The 23,180-nt window shown below is 54.2% G+C and overlaps 6 protein-coding genes across 6 annotated transcripts in view; 5 read left to right on the forward strand and 1 right to left on the reverse strand.

Moving 5' to 3' along the window:
• The window catches only part of UMAG_15016 (mRNA-binding ribosome synthesis protein NOP7), a gene marked incomplete at both ends in the record, with an annotated part of 2,125 nt that extends 1,941 nt beyond the window's left edge, over positions 1-184 (forward strand). Inside the window, one exon of the mRNA XM_011388552.1 lies at positions 2-184. Coding sequence (XP_011386854.1) covers positions 2-184 — 183 coding nt within the window. The remainder of the gene's footprint in view (position 1) is intronic.
• Positions 185-2,039: 1,855 nt separating this feature from the next.
• On the forward strand, positions 2,040-6,959 carry UMAG_00693 (uncharacterized protein; the record flags this gene model as incomplete). The annotated part of the gene is made up of 1 exon (XM_011388187.1): positions 2,040-6,959. The coding sequence occupies one exon, from the start codon at positions 2,040-2,042 to the stop codon at positions 6,957-6,959; it is 4,920 nt and encodes a 1,639-aa protein (XP_011386489.1).
• A 1,004-nt stretch (positions 6,960-7,963) lies between these two features.
• Positions 7,964-9,315, forward strand: UMAG_00694 (uncharacterized protein; the record flags this gene model as incomplete). The annotated part of the gene is made up of 2 exons (XM_011388188.1): positions 7,964-9,114; positions 9,255-9,315. The coding sequence occupies 2 exons, from the start codon at positions 7,964-7,966 to the stop codon at positions 9,313-9,315; spliced, it is 1,212 nt and encodes a 403-aa protein (XP_011386490.1).
• An 807-nt stretch (positions 9,316-10,122) lies between these two features.
• Positions 10,123-12,189, forward strand: UMAG_00695 (putative exochitinase; the record flags this gene model as incomplete). The annotated part of the gene is made up of 1 exon (XM_011388189.1): positions 10,123-12,189. One exon carries the CDS (start codon positions 10,123-10,125, stop codon positions 12,187-12,189), a length of 2,067 nt encoding a protein of 688 aa, XP_011386491.1.
• A 1,019-nt stretch (positions 12,190-13,208) lies between these two features.
• UMAG_00696 (uncharacterized protein) lies at positions 13,209-19,241 on the reverse strand (the record flags this gene model as incomplete). The annotated part of the gene is made up of 1 exon (XM_011388190.1): positions 13,209-19,241. The coding sequence occupies one exon, from the start codon at positions 19,239-19,241 to the stop codon at positions 13,209-13,211; it is 6,033 nt and encodes a 2,010-aa protein (XP_011386492.1).
• A 1,942-nt stretch (positions 19,242-21,183) lies between these two features.
• On the forward strand, positions 21,184-23,112 carry UMAG_11833 (mRNA splicing protein SAD1; the record flags this gene model as incomplete). Its single annotated transcript, XM_011388517.1, has 1 exon — positions 21,184-23,112. One exon carries the CDS (start codon positions 21,184-21,186, stop codon positions 23,110-23,112), a length of 1,929 nt encoding a protein of 642 aa, XP_011386819.1.
• Between the last annotated feature and the right edge of the window lie 68 nt (positions 23,113-23,180).

Consider the following 23,180-nt stretch of genomic DNA (forward strand, 5'->3'; position numbering starts at 1 on the left):
GGCACCCAAGCGCAAGACGGAAGAGCAAGAGGCCAAGGAAATGTCTAAGATGATGATGAGCAACCGACAGCGCAAGCTGTACGAGAAGCTCAGCTATTCGTCCGGCAAGCGCGCCGAAGAGACGGCCAAGTTGCAGCAGAAGAAGAAGGCGCTCAACAAGAAAGCTGTCAAGGGCAGAAGGTGAAGCTCAACTCAAGCCTTTTTCCACCTCGCTGCTTCGCGTCACTGTGCTAGACTTCGCGTCACTGTGCTAGACTGAATCAATCCATTAACGCGAGACACTTGCACGTTGGATATCACATGATGACGACTTGTACTTCCACGTTCGTGGTTGCACGTTGGTGATTCATGATTTATTGATATTAATATGATTCACAGATTCCGTGTTCACGATTCGTGTTTGTTTATTCCTCTGTCGGGTCTTTTTGCAAATTAAAGTAGTTACTATCGATTCGCGATTCGTTGACACGGTTTCAGTCACAATCACGAATCACATCACGAACGCTGATTAATAGTTTTGTATTTATTTGTGCTCGCTGTGCCAAGCCTGGCTGCAGTTGAAAATTGTCAATTGTGAATAAATTAGTTGGAAGCGAGAACAGATCCTCGCGGAGAGTAAGGAGCGTTAACGTACGTTAGTCTGCATTCGACGATCCCCCGCACCGAGCAAGTTGAGTTGCGCGTCTATTCGAGATTGTAGCCTCACTCATGGGAAGTTTGCAGCTCGCGGAATGTGACCAATTCCGAGACAGATTCGAGCGGATAGGCCAGTAAAGTCGATCACCAAAGGCTTGGCACGCAATGTCGAGCTTTGCTTAATCGTTCTTTGATCGAGCCGCCGATAACATTGACAGTCGTGAGTTGAGCACACCGAACGGTGCTATTCTCCGTTGCTCTAGTTTGAAAGCCAATCGTGAATGTCACGCGCTACCCTGATGAGTAGCGGGCAGCTACACTTCTCTTTGCAATTCATTCACGATTTTCGACACAGCTCGTCTGACGTGCTTTGTTTGCCCCGTTTTATACCATGCTCGCTTGCATCGTACAGCTTTGACTCGATTCTGAAATTCGCTGCAATGCATGTGCATGTACAGGAATGCATCTGTCCAACCGCACTTTGGTTGGCTGTCTGCTACAGTAGAGAGCGGCAGGGGGCGAGACAAGGAGACAGGGAGACAGGGAGACAGGGAGACAGGGAGACAGGGAGACAAGGGAACAGAGATCGGAAATAACTAGAGATTCAATTTGCTGTGTTGTCGAGTCTTCTACCTCGCTCGTTCTGGGTGGCGTAATTCACTTCTGGACGACGCATGACGGTGTCATGGTCGCTTCTCTGGAGTCGTGTTGGCGTGTTCACGGAAGAGCCATGCGAAACTCGCGAATCATTGACCATCCGCTTTCACTTTCATGTTTCTATCTGTCTTTGTGCGCCGTCTCCCGAATGCTTTCCCCGCTTAGATTCTGAAGACCACACGGTCAGATAAGCTCAATCAGTAGTATTGTAGTCATCATGATCATGAATAGAAGACGTGAGAGTATCAGCTGTCTGTCAACCGCTTGCATTTTCACAACGCGCTCGAATCGGCACGTTAGACAGTCTCGTGTCCTGCTGCAACGCTTGTGAGCGCTACACTAACCCCGCTTTCGGTCCTCGCTCGCCAGCCTCTGTTGTCCCAGCCTTCCGTTGCTGCGTTGTCCATCCACTTAGAGACGGTAGCCATTGTCGGTGGGCTTGTTTTCACCCTAGTCCCTGGTCTAAACCCTCTTGCTCCCTTTCCCCTCTTTCCTCCTCGCACCTTGATCGATTCGTATTGTTTGCCTTGCTGCCGGTTCACCACTTGCGAGCTCAACTCAGCCCTCTGGCTCCTTCGTTTCATCCAAGCAGCCTTCTAGCACTGACCTTGTCATCAGAGTATAACCACCGACCTCTACAACCTCGGTCCATCGCTTTTCAGCGCCACTCGGGGTCACTTTGCAACGCGTTCGCTCACGGTTACATCCCCTTCCAGCGCTAGAATCTTATCAAGCATCTCCACAATATGTCGGCCAGGTTGCGTCGGCCTCAGCCGGACAGAAGCCGCATCGTCAACTCGATGGGCCTGCCTCCGCGTGAACCTGTTCCGGAACCTGCCAGCCCCATTGCTCGGCCGGGTTTCCCGCGCTCGCGTAGAGACAGCGACGCTTCAGGTGCCAGGTATAGCGAGCGATCTTTAGGCAATAGGCGCACTGGCACCGACACCGACGCTTATGATGACCATCGACGCAGTAGGACATCGCGTCAGTACGATCCTGACTCACGGCAAGATGGGCGTCGAATCATCGAAAGCCATCGCAGAACAGAACCCCTCTCCCCTTCTCGTACACGTACCAACTCCACCCGCAGACCTGCACTTCCCAAATTTGACAACGATCGCGATCGTCCGGAGCTAGTCGACCTCGATGAAGAAGATGACGAGTTCGGACAAGAACGACGCTCCGACCGCGGCGGTGCGGCACTTGCCAATCGTCGTCGACGCCAGCTGAGCGATCCCTATCGCCAATCCGATCCTGACGATGATTTCTCCACCGCCGAATATGACCAACGCCCTCCGAGAAGGTCCGTCTCGAACGGACATATTAGGGACGACTATCGCCGAAAACCCGGTGTCGGACGCTCCACCAGACCTAGCTCTTACGACACGCCCGAGGCCCGCCGAAATGACTTCGATCGATCTTCCGAACGTAACCTGGGTCGCTCCGCTTCCAAGTCTTGGTCCTCCCCCGGACGTGGCGGCGGTATGCTCAACCGTGTGCTCAGTCGAGCCTCGGGTGGCAGCCGCGACCGTTCAAGCGCTCCCCGCTTGCAGCCACCTTCATCTCGTCTCAATCGCTACAGCAACCGTCCTGCCTCTCATCGACGCGATGACGATGAAATGGAACTTGCTCGCATCGAAGAGGACGAAATGCTCCTTGCCATTCGCAAACGCCGCAGTGCTGCCAACCTTGCCGCCAGAGGTTACGACGAGTCCGATCCGCGCTGGTACAGAGATGATCGCGATCTGCACAGGCCCCGAGGAGGCGCACAGCCTGTCAGCCTCGAATCTACCGAAAACACGGTTCGAAGGAGCATGGATCGCGAGCGTCAGCGCACACTGGACGCCCTTGAACGATCCGATAGCCATCTCCCAATGGTTTCTCGCACCGATGCTGTCGTTCGATCGCGATCTCAGTTCAGGCCACCGCCGCACTCTCAGTCGCAGTCGCGTCCCAAAGAGAACAATCCAACTCGCTCCACCTCCACCCCTCAAAAGTCTTCTCGCGAGGCTGCTTTGGCCGCCATCACCGGCGTTTCCACTGGCGCGCTTGCAGCCAACGCCATCAAGAAGCGTCACCGCAAGCTCAGTGCGGCGGCTGAGGTCGATGAGCAGAGTGATAGCCAAACTTCGTCCGAGGATGAAGCTTTGCTTCATGATGCGGTCGAGCCCGCCGATGTGCACGACGATGAGGCTGTCCCTATTATCGTCACCAAGTCTGCCAAGCCCCTTCAGGCCGGAAAAGCAACACCCGACCCTGTTTCTCCAATCGCCGCCAAGAAGCTCCCTGAATCTACGAGCGACGACGACGATGATTCAGACCAAAATGATTCCGACGACGAAAGCACCGAGCAGACCTCCGAGGGTTTCGAAACCACTGCCAAGCCTGCGCCTGCCATCTCTCAGGCCGCCATTGCTTCCACAGCAGCTCCTGCCTCGCGTTCCACTTCCAAGCTCCTGGCCTCCAGTGGCAATGGACGCACTGCACCCAAAGGCTACCTGAACCTCACCCACAAGGCTCCCTCGGCCACAATGACGGCTGCGCCTTTGACTACAAAGGCTACAGCCCGGTCGCGCCCTGAGCCGTCCGAGGATAGCAGCGAAGATGACGACGAGGAAGACGAGGATCAAGACCACGTCGATGCCACGCCAAAACGATCCCGAGCGACTCCTGCTGTCGCTATCGCTGCTTTGACTGGTGGAGCTGCTGCGGTCAGCGCTGACGCGCAGCAACGCAGAGCTGCCAAATTGCAGGCTGAGCAGCAGCACAAGGCTGCCCAAGCCGAGGCTCGCGCCGCTAAGGCGGATCGCGCAGCTGAGAAACGTAGAGCCAAACAAGAAGCTTCGGCCGCAGCCGCAGCCGCTGCTCTGGCGGCCAAGGAAGCCAAGCGAAACGAAAAGATCAAGAAGCGGGAGGCCAAACAGGCAGAGGCAGAACGCAAGCGCGACCAAGAGTCTCAAGCACGCGACCGCGCCATTCGCGAAAAAGAGGAGGCCGAGGAGCACCGTCTGCTCGCCGCGCGCGAACACGAGCACGAGCGTGATCGGAAATCTAAAGCACGACAAGCAAGCCGTCGTCAACCACACGGTGCTGGCGGTCCTAAGAAGCGCAGCGGAGGCGTCGAATCGCTGACGCCTCAGCAGCGCCACTACCTGCTCAAAGCGCTCGTCATGCTTCAGATGCAAAGCGAGTGGTCCGAGCTTGAAAAGTTTGGTGCGCTCACCGAATACGGCTATCCTTTCTCGACCCAACGTTCCAAACTAACTCGCATCAAGACTTTTGAGCGTGGCGAGGAAGCTGGCGATTATGCTGGTGCCGCTCGTGACCCTTATGCCAATGAGGATGCGATGCGTGACGCCGAAAACCTGCAAGAACCCCTCATTGTTCGCCACCTCTTCCACGTGCATTTACACACCTTCCCCGGTCTTGATCAAGCCTCCGAAAAGTACTGGCAGAAACGCATCCAGCCCTTCTTTGATGAAATGGCTGCCCGCAACTTTTCCAGTTCGATCGAACGAGGCGAGATCTCCAACCGTCGCTTGTACACTCTAGCAGCAACACAATACCTCGGCAGCTTTGTTTCTCGAGGGTTCGGTGTGCGCGGCGAAGGTGAGACACGTGGTCCCGGCGTCGGTGAGCCAGGCACCGAGAAGTGGGGCGTAGGCAAGAACTGGGGCAAGGGTACCGTCAAACGCGGCCTTGACCGGCCTGAACGGATCGATGACGACTTGATGGATCAGATCGACAACCTGTTTGACGGCGAAAGCGGTCGTCTATGGCGAGCTGCAGGCAAAGAATGGTCCACGGTCCGACGCGATTGGTCTGCGTTCAAGGAGAGCATCATCGAAAGCGAGACCGGTCTTGAGGAAGCGATCTCGTATCTTGACATTAGCAACGTCAAAAACTTGCCGCCCCAGTACCGCAACTCGGTCGAATTTGTGCGCATCCAAGCCGCTTATGTCGCCCATTCTCTGTTTGTCACTGCGCCGAACGCAGACGACATCTTCAAGATGGTGAAGGGCATCCATGCACTGGCTCCATACTGGGGAGCCAAGCAGCTGCTCAAGTATGCCAACGCTGAGACCATGATTTCGGGTATCCTCTCGCTGCTGCTGGCACGACCCGGTGGTGCCAAATCCCTGCTCCAGCGTATCTTTTCGTACGTCATCGGCAAAGAGGCTTCCTACATTCAAAAGGAGTTTGTGGTCCCTCTTCGCAAGGAGATCAACGACCCCGAGCTGAGCAAGAAGGTTGAGGACTACGTACGACGCGGAGACCGAGTCGAGTCTCGCCGGATCCAGCGCGACGCCAAGAAGCGAGGCGAGGACGTTCTGACCACCATCTTGCTGTCGGCTCACGGAAAGCTGAGCAGAGAAGCCGAAGACCACGTGCTCGAGCTGCAACGCTGCTTTGCCCTCTCTCCCTATCGCGGCAATTTGAATCTCGCTTATCCCGAGACGACACCAGCCGGCGCCGATCAGCCGCCCATGCCCTCGTGGGGAGCAAAGGGGTCCGATAATTCGCGTGCGCGCAAGTTTGCTCTGCTCAAGTTGCTGCTTCGAGAGTGTCTTAAGCGCCGCGACCGAGAGCAGGCGGTGGAGATTGCCAGCGGAAGTTTGATCCCTGCCATCATCAAGGACTCGCTCGCAACCGTGTTTTACCCTGCCATCCGTTCCATTGCCAAAAACGCCAATCTCAGCGAACGCCTCGGCGATCTGCAAAAGCTCATTGACGACATGCTCGAGGTTCACAAGAGCGGCGATCGCAGCATCGAAGGATGGATCGCACTGGCAGCTCGTCACGAGCAGTCGCTCTACATGTTATTCCACGAATGTGCGCCCATTTCCAAACCGCTTTGGGACTGGTGTCAGCTAGGTCTCGACTACATGGCACTTTCTACCACGGATCCTGCTCACCCAGCTGACCGCCGTGCTCCTAATCTCGAAATTAACTTGGAAGAGCTCCTGCAGGACGCGCGGCTCTCGGGCTCAGAAGTGAAAAAGATCATCGCGGAAGCTGACAAGCTGGCGAGGTACTCCAAGTGGACCAAGGTGAGGTACGAGCTGGAAGCGCGCAGAAATTACTTGCTTGGCAAACCCGAGGCAGGGCATGTTGGTGGCGTTTCGGAGGTCGACATCACGGACGACAATATGCGACGCGAGTTCCGAAACATTGACGCTATGATGGAGGATCTGATGGCGGATGCCGGCGAGACGCTCGACGACGGCAAGTGCGAAGATGGCGTGCGCGGTACGGAGAAGTACGATTTCCCCTGGGCATTCTTCGATGAAGTCGACCCACTTAACCAGCACCTGGCCGGCGAAGAGGAGGTTGGCCCATTGCGCGTGCCTAAGTTTGACGTGGGCTACGCTCCACCGAGCCTGAAGTACATCCGCCGACTTCAGCCGCTCTTCTGCGAGCTGCTGGCTTCCAAGCTGCCAGATTGGCAGTCCGCAGACACGCTGGCTCCTCTCAAGTCGGAGGCTCGCGGCGGCAAGGGCGGCATTAGCTTGAAGCCCAGGAAGATCAAGATGGCTCAATTCCGTGATCCAGCGGGCGACCGTGATGGATCTTCAACCTACCCGTCTGAGAGCAAGAGCGTGCTGAGTAATTCTTCCTCGCGTTTCAAGGGCCTCAAGGTGCCAAGGTTGTTCGGTCGCAAGTAAGCTCCGCACCTATGGCCGATCAACGCCGCGGCCTCGCCCGTCATTTTTTTAGTTGATTCACTCGTGGCTCACTTCACAATCCTTTGTTCTGTGTTTGTAATGTATCAAGTGTTGGCCGAGACGATGTTGTGTGATCTGCGCGTGGTGATAGCGGCAGTTGTGGGTCTCCACCAGCGACCGGTGCTGCTGCGGTGAAACGGATGTTGCTTTCGTGTTTGGTTTGCCCAAAGTCTTTCTAGAGGGCGAATCGTGGATGTGAATCGCAACTCACGACTCGTGACTCGTAACTCATATCAGGTGTGTGGCAGGTTTTTGTCGAATTCACGATTCACGATTGTGACCGCGTTCTCCCACAAACGAGGTGTGGCTGTGACGGGTCCAACGGTCGTTGGTGCCTAAGTCGACGTCTGACCCTTTTCAGAGTCCAGTCGTGAGTCGTGAGTTCCGATCCTGTAGGCAATTCCAGAGATCTGATTGATCGCTGTTATCCAGTGAAGCCAATCAATCACGAGTCATGAATGAATCACGAATGCCTAAGAGGCGCTCAGCTCAATCTTCGATGTGACTTGCGTCGGGTTTTGCGGAGACTTTGATTTCCCCGCACTTTCCAGAACGCAAGGTGCGGGAATAACAGTAGTTGGCGACGCTCAAGCTTCTCAAGTCGAAACAAGTCTTAGACATGATATAAAAGCGCACCAGTTGGACGCACCCTTTGGACAAGTAAACATCACTTCGCAGGCCCCTTCTCGAGAGACTTCTTCGGTACAGCCACCCAAGCGTTTAGCAGCTCAACCATGATCACGCCAAGGTCGATTAACATTGTCCTCAGGGAGATGCCTCGCGCAACGCGAAGCGTCTCAACGCTGGTGACGTCTGTCTGCCGTGCAAGTGTCTCGCCAGTCAGAACCATTGCAGCGAGGTCCGCAGCAGACACCATGACGAACAGTACAAGAGGTTTTGCTTCATCAAGCACCAACAGGCGCGCAGCCGTGGAGTTCACAGGCATGTCCGAACAAGGCCTTTCCGAGTCGCAAGTCGAGGTAAGACGTGCGATCCAAAGCATCTGCTCACAGTTCGACAACGATTACTGGAGGCACAAAGACCAAGCAGCCGAGTATCCACACGAGCTCTACGATGCACTCTCAGAAGGACGTTGGATCGGTATCTGCATGCCAGAATCGCTCGGTGGTGCAGGGCTTGGCATCTCGGAAGCTACCGTGATGCTCCAAACCATCGCCGAATCTGGCGGAGCCGTTGCTGGTGCCCAATCTATCCACGCTAACATTTACCCCTTGATGCCAATCATCGAGTTTGCTTCGCCCAAACAGCATGCTGACTGGTTGCCCAAGATGATCGATGGTCGCATCCGATCTTGCTTTGGTATTACTGAGCCCTCTACTGGCTCGGAAACGCTCAAGCTCAAGACGAAAGCAGTGAAAAAGGGCGACAAATACGTGATCAACGGCAGCAAGATCTGGACGTCTTCGGCCCAGGTAGCTTCCCACGTGGTACTGTTAGCACGAACGTCGGAGCCAGAGTCTGGATCTCGATCCTCCGGTCTGAGCCTCTTTTTCGCGCCTTTGCGAAACATGCCCAATAACCCACGCAATGCAGGCAAGGCGAAACTTGCCAAGGGCGTCGAGATGAGGAAAATTGCCAAAATGGGTGGAAACATGGTGGATGCAAACGAGGTGTGGTTCGACGATTTCGAGGTGCCGGTGGACTGCCTGATTGGCGAAGAGGGCAAAGGGTTCAAGTACGTCCTGCATGGTATGAATGCTGAACGGTGCCTGTTGGCGGGCGAAGCGTTGGGAACAGGATATGCGGCACTGACGAAAGCGGTCAAGTATGCAGGTGATAGGGTAGTCTTCGGTCGACCTATCGGTGCGATGCAGGCGATCCAACACCCATTGGCGAAAAGCTGGGCTCAGTTAGAAGCAGCAAAGCATCTCACATACGCTGCAGCGAGGATGTACGACGACAGAGCGACAGATTCAGGAGCGCAGGCAAATGCAGCCAAGTACATGGCGGCAGAAGCTGGATTCAAAGCTTGCGAGACGGCTGTCATGACCCTGGGCGGGATGGGCTATGCCGTCGAGTACGGTGTGGAAAGGCTCTTCCGTGAAGTTTTGGTGCCTCGACTCGCACCGGTTAGGTAAGTTTATTCGCGACTCGACCTTTTTACCTCATATGCGCACGGTGAAAGATGCATTCCTGATTAGCGATACTCACGACTGACATGATTTTTTTCGATTCATTCACGATTCTTTGTTCGATCTGTTCTGTGACTGACAGCCGTGAGATGGTGCTCAACTACCTAGGACAGCACGTTCTCGGACTTCCAAAGTCGTACTAGTCCCGCAATTCACCGGTCCCACCTTTCTCTCCCTTTCATGTAGTTACTTCCTATGTAACCCATCTCTAAGCAACGCAGCTCGAAATCCGATGTGCGGGACGAAGGACCCCTTGACCCCGTGTGTTTTACGGCTGTCACCCATGAAGCATTCTGTGATTGTTTGATGCCGGTGGGGATCTCCCCTGTTGTAGATACTGTACGGGAGATGGGGCCTTTAGAGACAAATCTGAATTCGTGATTGGTCCAAGCGCGTGTCCTTGCACGATTCTTAGTTGGTGAGCTGCAGGTGAGCTGTCAAACTAACTCACACTTTCGCACTAAACTGAAAATGGCAAACAAAAAGCATTCGCGATTTACATTCCAACCTGACCTTGCACAATCAACAATCAACGGGCCGAGCTTTCGACCCACCATCACATGTTGTCCTGTTCAAGCCAGCAAGCGCAGATCGCTGCCCGCTGAGCCGTTGGGCTAGAGTGGTCCGCTTCATGCAGACACGCTCCCTTCGTACACAATAAAGCCTCTGACTTACCCACAGACCCACTGGATCTTTATGCACTGCCCTGATATCATCTACTCCACCAATAGCCAATGCCTCTCGACTGACTTGGTTGTTTTGAGCACAGAGCCGGCCTGACTTTATTGCCTTGTTCTTGTAACGCAAGATCACCATTCGCTTGGCTTTCCATGATCAATCAGGGTACATAAGTGGATCGGTCGCACCTCCTTTTTTTGTCTTCTTTCCCGTCTTCCACGTCTCCTTCCAGCTCTCATTTTTCTCCCACCTTCATACCTGCTTCACAAACAATGTGGTGCGCTCGCACGGCCACTTTGTTGGCTTCGGCCTGCCTCGTTGGCGCTTTCTCTGCAAACGCCCTTTGGCCTCACCCAACCACCTACAAGTCAGGCAAAGACGACGCTTTTGTTCGCCTCTCTGGCGGCCTGCGCTTCCAGCTTGTTGATGGTACCGACCAGTCGCGCGTCCCCGCCGACCTTAGCCAGGCTGTCACGGCTGCTGCTACGTTGGCCAACACGATCGATCTGTGGGAGCTCGCCCCTGACCGAGGCGAGAGTCACCGTGACAGCGTCAACAAGGCTTCCCTGATTGCCAGCGTACAGATCAAGGTGCTGGAATTGATGCCTGACACAACTCCTTGCCCTTGTTTCACCAAGGCAGAAGAGGAGAGTGACGCAGCTTCTCGGCTCAGAGCGTTGCAGCAGCCCTTCCAGGGCAGACGCTCGGCAGTCGATGCGCCTCAGATGCAATTCAAGGAAGCAGTTGGTAACAACGCTACAGACGTCTGGAGCAACAAGTGCAGTATCGCAAATCACGCCATCAAGGAGTTGAGCTACAACAGCTCGTCAAAGTCGCTCAACTTGGAGACGGACAAGAGCGCGCCTGCCGATCTGGGTGTCCTCGATGCCGAGATGTATCGACTCTCGATTCCGTCCAACGGTGCCTCGATCGAGCTCACCTCTTACACGTCTCTCGGTGCTCTTCGCGGACTGCAGACTTTGCTGCAGCTCATCTATGCTCTCCCTCCTCAGCAGGGAGGGAAAGCTCAGAGCCAGCGTTACATTCGCAACGTGCCCATCACAATCGAAGATCGCCCAGCTTACCCTTACCGAGGTCTGATGCTCGACACTGCGCGCAATTGGTTCGACATTGCTACCATTCACAAGCTCATCGACACCATGTCTTTTGTCAAGCTCAACCAGCTTCATTGGCACGCTACCGATACGCAGTCGTGGCCTTTGGCATTTAACGACGAGGATGGCTCTGATTTGAGCATCCTGTCCGAGAAGGGCTCGTACGGCTGGTTCAAGAGAGACAATGGAGAGGTGGTGAGGATGGTTTACACCGAAGATGACATCAAGGGCATCGTCGATTACGCCGCCGCAAAGGGTGTCAATGTCATTATCGAGACGGATATGCCCGCACACATGCTTTCGGGTGTTGAAGCCGTCGGCGCTGGAAGCCTGATGGCATGCCCCGATCAGCTCGACTGGATCGCAGTTTCTGCTGAACCTCCTTCGGGTCAGCTTCGACTGGTATCCAACAGCTCTGCTCTTGACACCACCGATGTCAAGACGTTCAAGATCCCAGAGCCCATCAGCAAATTCGTCACCTCGCTTCTGCGCAAGACTTCTTCCCTTTCCAAGTCGTACTACGTCTCGTCGGGCGGAGACGAGCCCAACTTCCACTGCTGGAATTTGTCAAGCGAAGCTGCCATGGAACCGTACCTGCAACCCTTCATGTCTCTCGTTACCAACGTCACCTCGGCCGCCGGCAAGCGTGGGCTGGTGTGGGAAGAAATGGCGGTCAAGTTCCCCACGGTCGCCAAGACGCTGGCCAAGGGGTCGTTGGTCGAAATCTGGAATGATCCCAACAACTCGGCCATCGCGCTGAAAAACAACCCCGACGTCAGCATCGTTCTTGCTCCTTACACGTTCGCTTACCTCGACTGCGGCGGATCCAACTTCCTCGGCAACTACACAGGCAACAACTGGTGTCCATATGTCTCGTGGCAGCAGAGCTACTCTTTCGACCCGGCTGTCATTGTGGCTAATGCCACGGCTACGCTGAAGGCGGATGCCAAACAGACTCGAGAGAAATTCGTGGGTGGAGAATCCGCTGTTTGGACCGAGCAGATCGACGCGACCAATCTGGATTCCAAAGTCTGGCCTAGAGCCGCTGCTGGTGCAGAGATCTGGTGGACCGGCGAGACGGTGGATGGCAAGAAGAGGGACAAGGTTGAAGCGCTGGCTAGGATGTTGGACCTGAGATGGAGGTTGGTCGCTTTGGGTGTGAAGGCCGAACCTTTGCAGCCGCAGTGGTGTGCCACTCGTCCTGGCATGTGCAACATGCATTGACGACACAGCACTCGCCGTGGAAAGGCTTACATCCTCAGCCTTGAGCATCAGTCACGAGGGCGGTCATAGCCCATCTTGATGGTTAGTTTTCGACTCACTTATGATGTTCTAAATTCATTCACGATTTGAGGTTTTTGTTTATTTTGCGAGTTTTGGCTAGAGTATGCAAGCCTGTCTGAAGAAACTCGTGTCGGTGAGAGTGTCACAGAGTTGGTTTGAATAGCAAAACGAGCTTGACAGACGGTGAACGGATGCGTGGTGTCGTGTGCTGCTTGTGACGTTTGTTTGATGGGCGTGCCCATTTGGTGGCTTCATCGCAGCCGCGCAGGATATGCTCTGTCCTGCCTTGGCGTTTGGGAAACAGTGGCGCACAACATAGCTTAGCATCAAGAGAGAAGCCCTTCACAACGCATAGGGACAACGTGGTGGATTTTCACACTGAGTCTGCAGTACCAGTCACACACATACACATACGAAACGTCGATTAGCACAGTTGGCATGCATCGAGAAGTGATTCGTGATTTCATTTCATTTCGTGACTGAGTCAAGGGGAAAAGGGTCGTCAGATGGGGATCTTGCGATCGTGAGGTCTTGAAGTCTTGAGGTCTTGAAGTCTTGAGGAGCTTGGGCTCGGAGTGAGTCGTGCAGGCTATATACATGGTCTTGATCCTCGTGTTGTTGGTTTTTGGCTATCTACAGAGGTCGGGATCGGATTCTTGCGTCTTGTCAATGGAAGCATCCGTGCGTGTGCAAGCTGCGTCTTGGTTTGTCCGACGAGTCGGCTTGCGTCGATGCTTGATATGTTTTCTGGTATTCGCTACGTATACGGCAAGCGTCTTGCAGAAGAATCGGCCGTCTTAGCTGTGCAACGTATATACACTGTATCTTGAAGCGGACGCATGAATCTATACACACAGAAGGCAACAAGGTCAGTAGCATCGTGTCTTTCATGAGACGTGTGACTCACAGTACAAGTACAAAGTGTGCGCTGTTGAAGCGCACACGCATGGTTCACTCGACTAGAAGCCGAGACCAGACATGTGTCGCTGCCTTTCCACTCGTGGACTCGCACCGGCAGCGACAGGCGAATGAGTCGCAGCATGCAAGTTGGTCGGCTGCGAATGGCTTCGAGCCATGATGTCCGCCCTACTCGCTGCCATGTTGAACATCTTCCTCGTCATGACCGGCGTATGAGGTCTGTCTTCTTCGCCCATCTGTTGCGGCTGGAAGTGGACGATTTCGAAGCCGTCGTCGGGATGCGCAGGCACAAGAGATCGGTGGTGACTGATGCTGGCTCGAGGTTGAGCTCGAGGTGGAGGTGAGAGTGGGTGGAGTTGGGTAGGTGGCGAAGCGTAGATGCCAGTGCTGGAGTGTAGATTGATTGGCAGAGAAGTTGAGGCATTCAGGGAACGACCGATCATATCGCGCTTGGCAGGAGCGCGAGTGTCGTTGTCTGTGGTGGCGCGACCGAGCATGACGCCACCAAAGCTTTTCATGCTCCGTTTGAGCCCGCTACCACCACCGCCCGCGAGGTGGGTGTTCGTAGCGCGTTGGGCCGCTGAGGTTTCCTCGTTGAGTCGGATCGCTGGTGCAAGACCATCTCCATCCGTTCCATTGTTCGCGTCCATTCGTCGATGTTTGTCTCGACTCGCGACGAGTTTGGCCAACCACAGCTCGCGCTTTCCATCAGCTACATCGGTCGCCGTCGAGCGAGTCTCGATTTGTCGCATCAGCGGCTTGGGTGCTGGCGTCCTGACACGTCGTGGCACTGGATCAAGATCGCGTTGGAACATGTCCATGCCGTCGTCCGAAAGCGGTTTGTACCCCAATGCGTCGACAACTCTCTTCGCCAGTCGCATCGGTGCACTCGGCTTCCTGTTTGGCAATGGCTGTGCGTGGCTATCAGTCGGCGCCTGCGATTGGGTGAGCGATTGTTGACGTTTCAAAGCCCGCTTCTCGCGCAGACGAGCACGTCGAATGTGTGCACGATCCATGTCGGCCTCGTCCAGCATACTGAGCGACCGAGCTCGAGGCTTGGCTCCGTACAGATATACGCACAGCAACGCCAGGAGCACAACGAGTGTAGCTGAAGCAAAGATAATGGCAAACGCTCCGAACGAGAGCTTGGCCAAGGCTTGGAAAGAGACGAACGAAAGCAATGAGCAGGCTGTAAAGAGCAGAGACACGACAGCGCTCAAAGCGGCAAGCGCCGTCTCGTCGAGCCACCTCTTATCACGTTGCGCAACGATGGTCTCGCCAGCATCAAGCCATGCTTCGCGTTCATCACCCGTTTCACTGTCGCCGGAATCATGTAGCTTGTCTTGCTCCAAGCGCCCATGCCTTCCGCCTGAACCGCCTTGGAAACGCGCTGAGCGAGCAGCCGCAGCCAACCGCCCCGCTGTACGACGCGAGTACGAAGTGAAGCGATCCTCCTCCTCGTTCTGTAGCAGTGTAGGGGTGGAAACGTCTTCTCTCGCCACCACGTCTCGCAGTGCTACTCTTCGGGGTGTCGAGTATCCGTCCAACACATACTGCACTGTTGTCATACCGACGATGATCAACGATGCGGTGGCGAGGGCGATGCCAAAAGCGGTAAGGAACCACGTGCTTGCAAAGCTCGAAGTGAGTGCCAGGGTATAGAGAGCAAAGGAAAAGGCAGCAGTTGCGTAAAGACCCGTGACCAGCAACGACTCGGTCTTGGCACGAAGCGGTCGGCGTGTGTCGATGTGGCCCTTTTCGTCGAGATACAGAGGGCGAGCTTTAGTAGCAAAGCCACCAGTATTGTTCGAAGAAGCTCTCTTCGAGTTGAGCAAGAAGATGGCCACAACGCCAAGCGCCGACCCGATTGCAGCCGAGACTGTAATCGCGAGTGCGCCGCTGTTGTTCGACAGTCCATGCACACGAACAAAGACCATTTGCAGGCCTGAAAACAGGAACATGTACATTCCCGCCAGTGCTGAGAGACCCAGTGCTAAAATGACCAGCATAGGGTTGTACCTCAGCAGCCGCACCGGCCTCACCAGATCGTCGCCAAACACTTGACGGATGTTGGTTTCTGGTTGAGGCTCCGGTGTCCATCCCTGTCCCGTACGTTTGATACGCAGTGCGTGGCGGCGGAACAGTACAAATGCAGCCGTCTCTTGAGCAAAAATACCGTCGTATACCACCAACACAGCAGCTACGATTATCGTTAGCCAGTACGTCCAGGACCAGCTCAGAAGTCCGAGAACGAGCCTAGAGATCCAAGGGCCAGCCAGCTGTCCGCCTACCAGCATGAACACAATGGAACCGACACCAAACAGGCGACCCTTGGAGGTGGCGAAGATGTCCATGACCGTGGCGAGCGAAAGAAACAGGAAAACACCGGAAACGAGACCTAGACCTGCTTGGCAAGCGAGGAGCGCAAAGACGTTGTGCATGAACCCAGCAATGGCGCACACCACAGCTACTGCCACCAGAGGGATCAACGTCATGCGTTGTCGACCGAAACCTACGATCAGGTTGGCAAAGAACAATCCGCCACCCTGACTACCATTGTACGAAAGCGAGCCGAGCTGGTAGAGCATGGCAGTTGCTTCGCTTGCGCTCTCGTCCAAGATGATCTCACCAACTGTGTTGGTGTATCCGGAGGCGAGCGCCTGGAGTGCAAACACCACGACCCAGTACACGAGCAATTGTCGCAGTTTGACCCAACCACTCCATCTGTCTGCCCACAAGACCGGGTCTGAGTCGGAAGAAGCAGAGGAAACTGCATCGACTTCGCCATCAAAGTCGTCCTCATCCTCGTAGTCAGCGGGATCAAAATCAACAATCTCGCCCTCCTCGAATTGTCTGCGTTTGTGCGAGCCTGAACGCTTCATGTTGTTAAGAAGCGTCGTCCTAGCATCGCCTTCCTGAGCCTCGATTTGGTCCTGATCTAAGCCGTCTTGCAGCGTCATTTGGCTCAGACGGCGGTCCCTGTGGCTGTTGCTGAGACTGCGTTTGACTTTGTCCGTGTCCTGTTTCTGCTGCTGGTCTTTCATATTTTGGTACTTGGCGAGATCAATTTCGTCGTCGGCGTCAGCAGACCAGGGTTTGTGATCAGCTGCGAGCTGCTTACGCCTTTCCTGTTCTTGCTTCTCCTCGAGCAGTTCGTTGTACATGCCACGAGTTACGGGACGACTAAGTGCCGACTCGCCGAAAGCCACCTCGCCGAGCTTGTCGACATAGTTGCGTCCAAGAGCTTGTTCGACAGTAATGCTACCGCCACGGACATCCCGACCGTCCGTCAAAGAGCCTGCAGTGTGGGGTCGGCCGGCGGTGACAGCAGCACCATCTCGAATCGAGAAAGCATTGAGTCCACCCGCAGCTACAAAGTCTTGGAAAGCTTTGCGAGCGGCAGTGCCTTCACCAAGCTGCAGGTTCATGGCACAGTCAAAGCCGGCACGGAAGCACTGTCGGCAAGCAGGCGAGGCACCGTGCTGCCTCGATCCAGGTCGCTGCTGTTCAATGTTGGAAGGGTTGCTGCGGAAGGAGACGCGAGTATCGCGTGTACGTGGACGCCGGGCTTTGCCCGCCTTGACAGACGAGATTGGGATGAAGCGAAACTCTGACGTTCGGTTACCGTCTTTGAGGATTGCGATGTCGTCTTCATCATTGTTCGTGTAGGTATTTACGACGAACGGCACTCTCCTTTCGAGAGAAAGGTCGTAAGTGCCCTCTTGATCATCGATCTCCGTGCCATCATCGTCATCGTTCATGGGCATGTTGCCCTCTGCCTCATCTGGCTCTTGCACCTCTTGGACGTCGCTCGGCGGCGCTACTGTTTCCTTAGCGGTACCTCGAAGTGCTTTGGCACTTCCTGCCCCGCTCGATTGTCGGAACAGATTGATAGGGAATTCCTCCTTGGTTGGAGAATCGAAAGCGGTGGTAGCGGATCCAATCGAGTCACGTCGACTTTGTTGCGAAGCACTACTCTTGCGCCGAACGACGGTTGTCGTCGTAGCCACCGCTGGTTCGATTTTTCTGTCCGGCTTGTCGCTGGAAACACCTTGAGCAGGAGTAGGAAGTGTGGTAGCCGACACTGCAGCTTGGCGGGACGAACCTACACCTTTTCCCCTGGCTTCCTGATCGAGCTGCTGCATTTGGTAAAGAAATAGCTTTCGATTCGCTTCTTCGAGCATGCTCGGTCCAGGCTCGCCAAAGGTGTTGCGACGTGATCGTGAAGGGTCGCTCAAATCAAGGTATTCGTGCTCTTTCCTCTTGCGCACATCAGTGTCATCCGACTTGGCTTGGGTCAATCCAGTGATGCTCTTGTTACTAGCATCTGTCTGAACGAAACCTTGAGCCTCGGTCGCCTTGCGTAAAGCTTCTGGATCAGGACGGGACGGATTCTCGTGCGAAGTCGAAGCACCCACAGACGGTGCAAGTCTGTCAAACGTGAGCGAATGCGGGATCTGAGGTGCAGGTGGAGCCTCGACTGAAGCAGAAAGTGGCGATGGGATCCTCTCCTCGCTCTTGGCCTCACTTTTGCTGCCTCCCTGAGGCACCTGAAGCAGAGTCGACTGCCTCCTAGCCGCAGCAAGCGTCTGAGGAGTGGGCGAATAGATAGTCCTGGAAGAGCCGTCGTTTTTCTTGACCATTTTCGCATCTTCGCGAGCCAACACATGACCACCCACGGTTGGCATTTGCTCCTTGACTGTTGATGGGCCAGCTTTTTCGGTGATCACAGCTTGCTTGGGCAGGCTAATGCGCTTGAGATTCTGAAAGTCGGTCCGGACGGTTGGGATCTGCGTCCCATCAGGCAAGGCGAGCGTTTCTCCCGAGAAGCTAGTGTCGCCTGAGTTGGATCGAATGGGCGGTGCTGACAGGTTGGAAGACTTTGCTGGAGCGAAAGGAGCAGCAGAAGCCTTGATACTTGCGACCTCGGCAGCACTGGTGGCCACACCAGGCGCTGCTGCCTTTTCCAGCGCTCGCCTCCCGCCAAAGTGAGCACCAATCACTGGCAACGCCACTGCCTGTGTCGGTGGTACAGAGGACGCTGAAAGAAACGTCGAAGGAAGTGTAAGCTGAACAGGCTGCAGCTCTCTCTCCAGCTCTGCGTTACGCTCACGCGTTGCGGCGATGCTGCTCGGTGTGGGTGTTGGCTCCGACTCGGTATTCGAGGACCATGCTGAAGATAAAGATCCAGCCTGGGGCTCGGCGGAAGGCTGAACAGGAGGCTTAGCTTGTCTAGCCTTATTGATTGACAAGGGTTCGGTCTGAAAAGTTGCTGACTGGCCAAGTGGAGGAGTGGACGGGATGTCGGATGCGTACAGATTGCGTACCTGGCGATCGATTCTCTGTCCAGGTCCGAAGGAAGAAGGACCTCGAGACAGTATCGGCGATTGTATCTGCTGACTGGCACGACGCTGCAATTCAGAGGTGGACAGCTGCGAGTCATTGTGGACAACAGACGATTGATGAGGGTTCGGAAAGTCTCTTCGCTGTGGCTCAGCTGCAGAAAGAGGCTCGAAAACATACGGCAAGCTGGGTCTCCTACTGCCTTGCTTCGATTCTTGCTTTCTGCCAGTAACGGGGTCGAAGTTTCTGGGCAGTGCACGCGAGTACTCCTCCATCGAAGCAGATTTTTGATGCTTAGCCGCCTGACTTGAACCGCCCGGCCTGAGAATTGAGGGCATCGTAGATAATTTCTGTTTCTTTTCCTCTTGCTTAACTGCAGCTTCACCCGATGAGCCTTCCGAGGTAACTTCTGGAATCCTCTGCAGCTGATTTGAGCCTCCAACAGGCCCGGCGGCATGGCGAGGGTTTGATTGTGGGATAGGCTTGCGCTGCACCTGATACGGAAAAGTGGCATAAGTAGGCTGAGTCTCGGCCTGATACTGCCTCAGTGCCTGTTCAGCTACAACTGTTGCCTCCCGCAGCATTTCTGCACTAGTAGCGAAGGGAGCTGCTCTGGTAGCAGATACATCTACCTGTGCAGGAGCTACGCCAAAGTCGCGTGTCGGGCTTCCAGGAGCTCTGCCGCCTGACAGTGACAAAGAACGCTCTTTACGTCTTCCTGATCCGTGCATGATTGTCACAAGGCCGACGGTTCCTGTTGCAGCTTTTGTTGTGAATAGTACGTGCCGATCTATGAATTGAGGTTGAAAACTGAAATACCGAAGGTTATAATGAGATGGTGCGAGTGCAAAATGCCAAAGTTGTTCGAGAAAGGGTGCTTATAGGTTGTCGTATATAGGTAATGATGTCAAGGCGTAAGTAGCATTGATGGGCGTTGAAGAGAGTCGTAAGGGTCGTTATAAAATTGCAAATCCCTTCAAAGCATGGGCTCTGTCTTACGGGAGGGCACTACCGTTGCTCGGCAAGTCGTAAAAAGACGCAGCGTAAGAGCTATGGTGAGAAGTGATCTAGACAGCCTTTTTGTGCTACTCGTCGATGGTACTTTCCAAAGAGAGGAACCCACAATAAGCTGCTAGAACCAACACCTCGATAAAAGCCTGACTAAATGCGGGGGGAGAAGAAGTGTAAAACGTGAAATGTTGAAAGCGATGTAAAGTCGTAAAAGAGGATGGTTGATAGCAGACCAGGTGGTGGATCAATGCAAGCAACTGAAGAAAGAAATGTTAGAAAAGGTGCTCCGAAACCAGTCAGAGATCACCAAAGTATCGTAAAGAAGTGCCTGCTCCAGCAGGTGGTGTCGTGAAGTCGTAAAGAGTATAAGATCGAATGCCAGCCGTAGAAGTAGAGAAGAAGTAAGAAGGGTAATGGCTGGCGACCAAAGTATACCGAAGGGAAAAATCGTAGAAAGGAAAGGTCGAGTAGAAGAAGGAATAGTTGATGAAGGTGGTGGAGAATGAAACAGGGGAGAAGGGCGGGGAGATCAAGTAGAGACGTGCTAGGGCACCGGCAGCAGGTTTCGAGGCTTGCTTGAAGCAAAGGAATCAGGCGAGGCAGAGGCAAGATCTACACTTTAATAAAGCACAAAGAGAGGCAGGCCGGCACTGACGTCGATCCCTCTACCCAACTCCAGTTCAGCCACCTTGCGCCTACAAACGGTACACAGCAAAACTTGCACACAGACTCAAGTCCACGTACAAACCCGATTTGTCATTATCCTTCCTTCCCACAGCGCCTCTGAGAAGCTTTTGAGTCGACCGAGCCATACTGTTCCACGGTCCCGGAACAGCCGAAGCGTGACAGGTCTGATGCAAACGACATTCAGTAAGAGTTGAGGAGCTCCGTACACTGTGGGCTGCAAACGGCAGCAGCTAGCAGAGCCCCGAAATACGTGCATCACAGAAAGTTGGATTCGCACATAGCAGCCACAGAAGACCTCGTGGATACGGAACCTGGCGGGCTGAGAGTGCGACATGTCTAACCTCAGAGGGCGAAACATAGAAATGTAGATGCTTAATGCAGACTACATAAGGCAGCTCGTGCGGAAATAGAAAAACACGAGGATCACTCACACACGATGTATGACCGTCCCGCTATTCGACACATGTCAAAAAATGGATTCGTGATTCGTTATTGGGTTTTTCTACGTGCTACTCTGTGACTCTCAAGTCTTTTTGGCTTTCGGCGGTTTGTGGCATCATGTACAGTAAAACTCACTTCGCTTAAACACAGCCGGTTTCTTCTGTCGTGCATGCTTCATTTCAACTACATTACCTTTGATGCAGCCGCAAGTTGGGAAATGACGTTGAGCCCAGTCTTTCGTTTCTCAGTCCAATGTGAGTACGAAGGGTGCCGATTTTTAGTGGCTGTGTATCACGTGGTAAAAAAATCGGGACAAAGAAGTACGAGATCGGGTGATCTGGAGCCACGCGAAGGAGTGGAGGCTCGGAAAACGGAGAGAACACAAACACACTTACACTCAGCCTCAGGACTTTGACATTCACGATTTAGTCTTGATCATATCTTCTTCGTCGTCTGTTCCATCTTCCACCTCGCCCTCTTCTGGTAGCAACCGACTTGACTCTACTACGATTCAAGCTTGCAATTCAAAGTGAAATGGCGGATGTAACGGTGCCGGTAACGAAGCGACAACGAACAGCGCAAGGCGGAGGCGCAATCTTGCCTCCAGCGCCTCCTCCACCACAGCAGGATGTACACACAACAAGAAATGTACTTTCGGAACCGCCTGCTTCGCCACCCCCACCACCTCCGCCAGACATGGCTTTCGATCAGGCTCAGAACAGTGACATCGTGCCCCCACCACCTCCATCGAGCATGCCCCCACCACCTCCCCCCGACCAAGCGTTCGACGACCAAGAAGACGACGCTGACGTTCAGGATGCTGCATACTGGACGCGTTTGGCACAGTCTTCTTCTTCGGCGGTCGCCACTTCTTCTGAACCTTCATCATATGTAGCTACTCTATCGAATGACAGGAACGGCGCCGCAGTAGCAAAGAAAGGCAAGTCCGCCTTGTACCTTGATACGATCAACCGTGCGGTACTTGATTTCGATTTCGAAAAGCTCTGCTCGGTCTCGCTGTCGAACATCAACGTTTATGCATGCCTCGTCTGCGGGCGCTACTTCCAAGGGCGTGGACGTAATTCGTACGCCTACTTGCATAGCATTGACGACTCGCATCATGTGTTTATGAACCTCGCTACGGCTCAGACATATATCTTGCCAGACAACTACGCGGTCCCAGAGGAGAACCAAGCCGCATTGCACGACATCAAATACCTCCTGAACCCTACTTTCACTCCCAAGACAATTCATGCCATCGAAGCGCGCCCGGCATATGATCTAAACGGAGACCAGTATTACCCAGGATTCGTAGGACTGAACAATGTGGGTAAGAACGATTATGTCAATGCGGTGATTCAGGCACTGGTGCACGTTCCTATGATACGGGACTACTTTTTATTGGGAAAGGAGGTTGAGGGAGAAGTTGGAGAAAAGAGCGAGTTGGTCAAGCGGTTTGGAAGTCTAGTGCGAAAAGTGTGGAACCCTCGAGCTTTCAAGGCACAAGTTTCACCACATGAATTCCTGCAACAGGTGGCAGTGGTTTCGGGGAATCGGTTCAGAATCACGCACCAGTCGGATCCGGTCGAGTTTTTGGGCTGGCTGTTGAATTGCTTGCATGCTGATCTGACGCGAGGGGGCAAGAATGGTGGCAAGAGGAAAAGGGGTGTTGGTGCTGGTGGAGAGAGCGTTATCAGTCGCTGCTTTCAAGGTGTTGTGCAGGTAGAATCGCAGCCGCTGTCTCGGTCCGACGAGACTGAAGCAGCCAGTTCAGCTTCGACAGTAGCTGCCGAGGCCGAGGGCATGCTGAAGGAGGCCACCATTTCGGGGGAACAGGTGGACGAAAGTGGACGTGCACGATTCGACCCTTCTGTGCCAGTCGATAGACGCGATTCGCCCTTCTTTCTATTAGCGATGGATCTTCCACCACCAGCTCCAGTGATCAGCTCGGAAGAAGGAGAGAATCTTGTTCCGCAGATCACCATTGGACAGGTGCTTTCCAGGTACGATGGGCAAAGTCTGCATGCGTCCAACGCCAAACTCACCCGCTACACGCTACGTCGTCTACCGCCATACCTCATCATTCACTTCCGTCGTTTCACCAAAAACAGCCTGGGTCAGGAAGAACGTAATCCCACGCTGGTCAATTTTCCCATTAAAGGTCTGGACGTCACCAAGCACGTTGCACTTTGCCGTGATACACAGCAGCAGCTCTCATCGCCAGACGCCGATTCAAAGCTATCAGAGATCTACGATCTCGTCGCCAACGTCGTTTACGACGCTGTACCAGGTACAGTGCGTCAAGGCGCCAGCTGGAAGTGTCAGGTACACACTAAGGGCACAGCGACGCCGGAGAAGCAAGCAGAAAAGTGGTTCGCCATCCAAGACTTGCTCGTCGAAGAGGTCAATCGCCAAATGATCTTCTTGGGCGAAAGCTATTTGCAGATCTGGCAGAAACGCTGACCCAGGTGAGAAATCGACGCCATCAATTCACGAATCCCACACACACAGAACATCCCCGACAAAACCCG

The sequence above is a fragment of the Mycosarcoma maydis genome, chromosome 1, assembly GCF_000328475.2.
Source record: "Mycosarcoma maydis chromosome 1, whole genome shotgun sequence".
In the NCBI taxonomy this organism is placed as follows: domain Eukaryota; kingdom Fungi; phylum Basidiomycota; class Ustilaginomycetes; order Ustilaginales; genus Mycosarcoma; species Mycosarcoma maydis.